Source organism: Anguilla anguilla, chromosome 7, assembly GCF_013347855.1.
Source record: "Anguilla anguilla isolate fAngAng1 chromosome 7, fAngAng1.pri, whole genome shotgun sequence".
Classification (NCBI taxonomy): Eukaryota; Metazoa; Chordata; class Actinopteri; order Anguilliformes; family Anguillidae; genus Anguilla; species Anguilla anguilla.
The window spans coordinates 22,951,575-22,958,256 of NC_049207.1; the positions used below are offsets into that span (position 1 = coordinate 22,951,575).

The 6,682-nt window shown below is 45.4% G+C and overlaps 1 protein-coding gene across 3 annotated transcripts in view; it reads left to right on the plus strand.

The window, feature by feature from the left end:
• The window catches only part of stim2b (stromal interaction molecule 2b), a 48,625-nt gene extending 43,317 nt beyond the window's left edge, over nucleotides 1–5,308 (plus strand). For 2 of the 3 annotated variants that reach the window (XM_035427183.1, XM_035427185.1), the window contains exons 8-12: nucleotides 553–714; nucleotides 1,488–1,588; nucleotides 3,010–3,248; nucleotides 3,573–3,765; nucleotides 4,538–5,308. In XM_035427183.1, coding sequence (XP_035283074.1) covers nucleotides 553–714; nucleotides 1,488–1,588; nucleotides 3,010–3,248; nucleotides 3,573–3,765; nucleotides 4,538–4,994 — 1,152 coding nt within the window. In that variant the 3' untranslated portion in view covers nucleotides 4,995–5,308. The remainder of the gene's footprint in view (nucleotides 1–552; nucleotides 715–1,487; nucleotides 1,589–3,009; nucleotides 3,249–3,572; nucleotides 3,766–4,537) is intronic. The other variant, XM_035427184.1, reaches the window with a different exon arrangement.
• Nucleotides 5,309–6,682: the final 1,374 nt, after the last annotated feature.

The following is a 6,682-nucleotide window of genomic DNA, read 5'->3' on the forward strand; positions in this document are numbered from 1 at the left end:
GAGCTCCGTGCTGTGCAAATGTGTGAAAAATAAGTGAAGTTTAGCTTTCTCCTCCTCCACTCTTTCTCCGTCTCCCTCCCTCTTTTTGTGTCACTTTCTCTCGCCCCCTTTCTGCATTCTGTTTTTCTCAGCCTCCCTCTTGTTCTCCTTTGCTCTCCCTCCCTCCTCCTCCCTCTCAGTTCATTTGGAGAATGGTTTACTGGCATGTCATTTTGGAATGTATTGCCAAAGCTTTACGTAAACGAGCATCAAACTGCAAAACAATGTGCATAAGTAACAAAAGTAAGCAAACACATTTAATGTCTCTCTCTCCTTTGCTGTCTCTCCTTCTCTCGGTCTTTCTCTATCTTTCTCTCTCTCTCTCTCTCGCTCTCTCTCCCTTCTCTCTTACAAACTCACATTCTTTATCGGCACGACACACAATATGTGCGTATTACCAAAGCGTGAACCGCAGTCAATGACCATCCTGGATACAGATTTAACAGGATTTCCAGTTCTGTTTTAGAGAGGTGTGGTTAAGCGACCTCTGCCCCTCCCCCCCCCCCCCCTCAGGTGCGCGTGGCCTTGAAAAGGGCGGAGAAGGAGATGCAGGCTGGTTGGTCCGTTCCAGAAGCCTTGCAGATGTGGCTGCAGCTCACACACGAGGTGGAGGTCCAGTACTACAACATAAAGAAACAGAGCGCCGAGCTGCAGCTCACTGTCGCCAAAGACGAGGTGAGAAAGACTTCCTGCCCCCGCACTTCCTGTTTATTTCTACCTGAGTGGTGAGGTGGCGCTGACTGTCGCTAAGGGAAAAGGTAGAGGTACGATGGTTAAGAACTACAGGGCCTATATAGACTTTGATGGTTGTAGTGTGGATATTACTGTCGAAGCAATACCAACCGGTCAGACACATTTTAATATTGAGATTGCAACTTAAACATACACACACCCACATACACACAAAGATTTGTTTTTTACTGAAGCAAGGTCAGCCATTTTTAATAATATAAAAATGATTTATAATGTATATTAAAAAAAAGTATCTGAACATATCAGGGGAAATCAAAACACTAAATTGCAAAACTGCATTAATGCTGCTAAGGCAGAGATACGTGTCACACATAATAAAACAAGATTATATAACACTATGAAAGTGCGCCTGAAAACTACTGATGGCTCATTCTCTCAAATATGGTATGGCACCCTTGCTACCTCGAGATATCATTTGTTATGGTTAATGCTTAGTTATGTAATGAGTAGCAGTGAGTTACAGTCTACTCTAGCCATAACATGCAGGACATTGTGTTCTACTTCATGTCATTTTTATGACTCCTAAACATTCCATTCGTGACGGATGGCATGAGTGCTGTTTGTTTGCAGTGTCGGTGGTGAAAATGATGGTGAAACCAAACAATAAAACCACAAAATAATCAAGCGGATCGAGATCGAGGGCTGAATGGGTTTAATCTGCGCTCAGCTAGTTCTGTCTGTGTCCGTGTGAACAGGCAGAAAAAATAAAAAAGAAGAGGAGCTCGGTATTTGGGACCCTGCATGTCGCACACAGCTCGTCCCTGGATGAGGTGGACCACAAGATTCTGGAGGCCAAGTAAGGCTTTCACATACACATTCGAACGCACACACACTCACAGACACACACGTGCGTGTGCACACACGCACCCACACACACACATACACACACTCACTCACACACACATACTCACACACACTCTCACATGCACACACACACTCACACTCACACATGCACAAACACACACACACACACACACACACACTCTGGTCTGTGTTACAGATAACAAGCTGAAAGATTGACTCTTTTTCCTTCATACTTGGAGGAAAGTTCTTCCCTCACTTTCTGTCCCCCACCCGATGAATTCAGGCTCCATCTTTAACAATTTTCCCATATCTCTTTTTTCCTAAAAAGTGTATTTTGTACAATGTATCTATAAAAGGCACTACTCAATAATCTGAATTGAATTAAATTTCAAAAGGGGGCTTCATGAACCAGGGAGAGGATGGAGAATCTCCTACCAGTCAAATACTGCACCTCCATACCTCAGGGCCCTGCTGACTTTGAGGTTCTTAAAGGCAGGCTCATCGCTAGTCAGAAAGGCAGACTGAAAAACAATACTATATTATCTTATTTCACTGAACTCAGATGTGAGAACATGCATCCTGAGGTAAGGAGATCTGAGACAGTGTAGACATAGCTCTACAAATAAACAGTAATTGACATTGATGTCAGGAACAGACAAGCATTTATTTTCCGAGATATATTTCAACTTATTATATTATGTGTTTATTTTAAGCTTTTGAATGCCTTCACTGTATCCCTGATCATATCAAACTGTTACTTCTTAAGCTTAGATCAGGGAAAGAGGTTTAGAGATGTTAAAGCATTTGCAAGAATCAAATGCTATACTTCATACTCTTATACTTTATGTTTTTTTGCGCTTTTTTGTGCAGTCATTACACATTCTATTACATTGACACACTGGAGAGAATTTTAGCTTGACACAAATTTCTCTGGAGATTGAAATGATACAACAAATGTTTCCAGGAATTGACTTGACTTGCACACTTGCATACTGACCAAGTTTCCGTTTGTGCTTGTGCATTCTGAAATGGTTGCGCATTTGAAATGTGTGGTTCCATCCCAGAACAGCTTTCTCTGTGTGGTCTCCATGTTGCTCCATGTATGCTGCTGGACATCCCTTATCTGGCTGGGCTCACCTCTATTTTGGTCTGATGTGTGCTGCAGTTTTTCTGTTTGTCTAAGCAAAGCTCTACAGATTGATTGGTTAAGATAGTTTGGCGTGTGCTGTGTGCTTGTCACAGTAAAACCTTCTCTGATTGGTAGATGAGGTTCAGTTATTTGTGCCACAATACACCTTTCTCTGATTGGTCAAAAAGGTTCAGCTATTTGTGTCGCAGTAATTCTTCCTTCTGATTGGTGAACATGGCTGTGTCTAATCGGGTGCCGTGGTGCTGTGTCTGTCCGTGTCGCAGGAAATCCCTGTCAGAGGTGACCGCTTGCCTGCGCGAGCGTCTCCACAGGTGGCAGCAGATCGAGAAGCTGTGCGGCTTCCCCGTGGTGAACAACTCGGGCCTGCCCAATCTGACCGCCACCCTCTACTCCGACCACAGCTGGGTGGTCATGCCAAGGGTCTCCGTGCCCCCGTACCCCATCGCCGGGGGGGTGGACGACCTGGACGAGGACACGCCGCCAATCATTCCACAGTTCACCTGTACGTACGCCGTCGGCACGGAACCCTCCTCCGTTTGACATTTACTAGTGCGTAGGTCACGGGTGAATTGCTCTGGGTTTGTTTTGTTCGGTCTGGTAGATGTATCGCTGCTGAATAATAATGCTTTGCTAACCAAATACACTTTCTGTAGATCTGACCCACTTTGATCCACAGAGCTTTGAGAGAGAAGTATTTAAAATGCCTCTGCCCACGCCTCTCCTCTACGGTTTCAGCAGAGACGCTGGCACTGTAAAGACCACCTTCTAAATGCGTCCCCCGAGTCTGACCCCTCCCCCTCCCTCTCTCCCCCCCCCCCCCCTCCAGCAGCAGCCTCATTGATGAGACCCCCCCTGTCGCGCAGCAGCAGTATGTGTCGTTCCCGCCGCAGCCTGCTGGGCTCCCAGCCCCCCGGCCTGCTCTCCCCCGACCCTGACCTCCTCTCCATGGCCAGCACGCCCCTGTCCCACCACCCAGAGGAAGAGGAGGACCACATCTTCTTCACCACGGAGCGGAGGGGGTATTATTATTATTATTATTATTATTATTATTATTATTATTATTATTATTATTATTATTATTATTATTATTATTATTATTAGTAGTAGTAGTAGTCATAGTAGTAGTAGTTGTAGCGTTAGTAGTTCTAGTCGTATTAGTAGTAGTGTTATCTACAGTATTATGTGATTTGAGAAAATGCAGTTAACTGTGTGTAAGCAAATGCAGAACAGACAAGATGCCTTGGGGGGGTAGATCATCTGTTAAATGTAGCTGTTAGTGAGAGCTTGTGCATGGTGATAGGAATTAGGTCAGTATGGCCTGATGGTGGTTATGATAGTAGCCTTCATGGTCTGCTTTAGGATGTGGCTCTTAGCAGTTACCAGTGGTGTGCTAGGCTGTGGGTGGTAGCCCTGTGGTGCAAGCAGCGGTGTGGTAGGCTCTATGTGATAGCACCGTGGTGTTAGAATAAGTGTGTCAGGTTGCAGGTGATAGCCCTGTGGTGTTCGCAGAGGTGAACTAGGCTGTAGGTGATAACCCTCTGGTGTTAGCGGAGGTTACATTACATTTATTGTGTAGACAACAAGACTCTGGTGCTAGCAGTGGTGTGCTAGGCTCTAGGTGTTAGCCCTCTGGTGTTAGCAGTGGTGTGCTAGGCTCTAGGTGTTAGCCCTCTGGTGTTAGCAGTGGTGTGCTAGGCTCTAGGTGTTAGCCCTCTGGTGTTAGCAGTGGCGTGCTAAGCTCTAGGTAATCACCCTGTGTTGCTCTCTCCCTCCACTTTTCCTCTGCTCTAGGGACAGCCTGGACACGTGTTCGGACACAGAGTCACTCTGCTCGTCCTCAGGGCGGAGGACTGGGGGCCAGGAGACCCCCACCCGAAAGATCTCCAGGGAGGAGCCACTCGGCCAGGAGCTGCAGGCGCTGGACTCACGGGTGGCCCTAGAGCTGACCCACAAGGGCTCGCCCGACCTGACGCGAGCTCTCACTGAATCGCAGAGCATGACCTTTAACCCCATGAGCAAGGTGGTCTACAACGGCATACTGGAGAAGTCCTACAGCCTGAGCCAGCTGCCGGCCGGCCCACCGCCCGGCTCGGAAGCCCGCTACCCTTCCCTGACCGGGCTGGACGAGCAGGTCAAAGTAACCAGGGAAAAGATGCAGTCCATGTCGTCTCAGGAGTCCTGCGAGAACGGCGATAAATTGAAGAGGTCTTCGTCCAAGATAAAAAGCTTGTTCAAGAAGAAAAAGTAAAATGAAAAATATGGGGGGGAGGGGGTGTTTAGCCTTAAAACGGACTGTCAACAAGAAGCCAAAATATGTGGTCTATTTTTTTCCCCCGTCCTTTCTTTCACTGGAACGCCACTCTGTCTGGATCCCCTAGATTGGAGGCCATTTGTTTTCTTCAATGCCTTTTTTGTTCACTCATAGTCGCACAGTTAACAGTTGTCAAAGTTCAAGGGTCAGTGCCTGCCGTCACCAAGACGACCAAGCTGTTTATGGCCTGTTTACTGTTTTTTTTTCTTTCTCTCTCTTTTTAGTTAGAACCAAAAGTCACTTTTTTGAAGGAGGGGTGGGGAGGGGACAGAGGTTTGGTGGGGGGGAGGGAGGGCGGGATTTGGTCATCGAGCTTTAACTGAGCTCTTGTTTACCGAGGCTACAGAGCTCATATACTTGACAATTTTCCTTTGAAAAAAAATATCCTGCTAAGGTCTGTTGCACTACTGCTTTCCTGTTGAGGAGAGAGCCGCTGCTTGCGGTATTGTCAATAAAAAAAATAAATAATTTGTAGAAATAAGATATATATATATATCTCTATACATACTATGTTTTTACATATAATGTTCTATTAGAGGTTTTTAAATAGAAATGTGATTTCTATCGGTGGGTTTTCACAGAGAGAGACTGATTTTTACTAACGGAAGGAGTGAATTATGCAGATTTTCGCACAGCAGCGCTGGGCTCACGGCGCTGTCCCCCAGGGCCTGGTTCTCACTGTGACTCCAAACTCTCCCGAAAAGCGCCCCGTTGTTTACCGCGCGCCTGACCGTACGTAGTGTCGACGTTACTGTGACGACGTCAGTGCAACGTTGTTTAAATGTTGTGAGAACATTTTCTAATGGCCGTCGCCGTCGAGAAGGCCATGGCAATCCCAGCTGTGCATCTTCAGTTGTCAGAAGTACATCGCTCGCTGGCAAATAAAATGAAGAAGAAAAAAAATAATAATAAAAATTCTGTTGACGAGCAGAAAATGTAATTGTTTACAAAGTGTTAGGGATTTTTTTGAACATTTAGTGTGTGAGACTTTGTATACTGTAGAGTAAATTAATAAAAATGGAGGCATTATGTGCTCTGTTGTGATTTGTTTTGTCTTTTTCTGGAGCATCACTACTTTCCTCACCTTTTTTTTTCTCGTCTACACCTACATTCCCTCTGCATTTTCACAGAGGGATTTTTAAAAAATCAAATGCTAAAATCCAATACTAAATGTGATGTTTTAGTTTTTATGTCAGGAAAGCTGTAGCCCAGCACTACTCAACCAACTCCTGGTTCCATGGGCTGCACTGTCTGTGGTATTTACTCCAACCATCCACTACACCACCAGATTTCACTAATGAGCTTCCTTCCTGACAGTGGTGGTGTCTGAGCTGAAAGTAGAAACCTTCCCCCTAAACTGATCATTGGTCTCAATGTGTTTTCATTCATTTTCTTTGATTAAGTGTACCAATGATCTGAATAATCCATCGGCAGGTAAACACACATCTTCTTCAGTTTTAATCACAGAGTACACGTAACAAAGTACTCTGTTAACTTCCATGTTAGCTTTCAGCACAAGCTTCAAGAAAGACAACAAAACCTGTGCTTCAAGATTGTTTAAGTTTCATGAATATTCTTTCTCAGAGTGTGGGTGCTGAGGACAGAGAGTACCTGTATCCGCAATT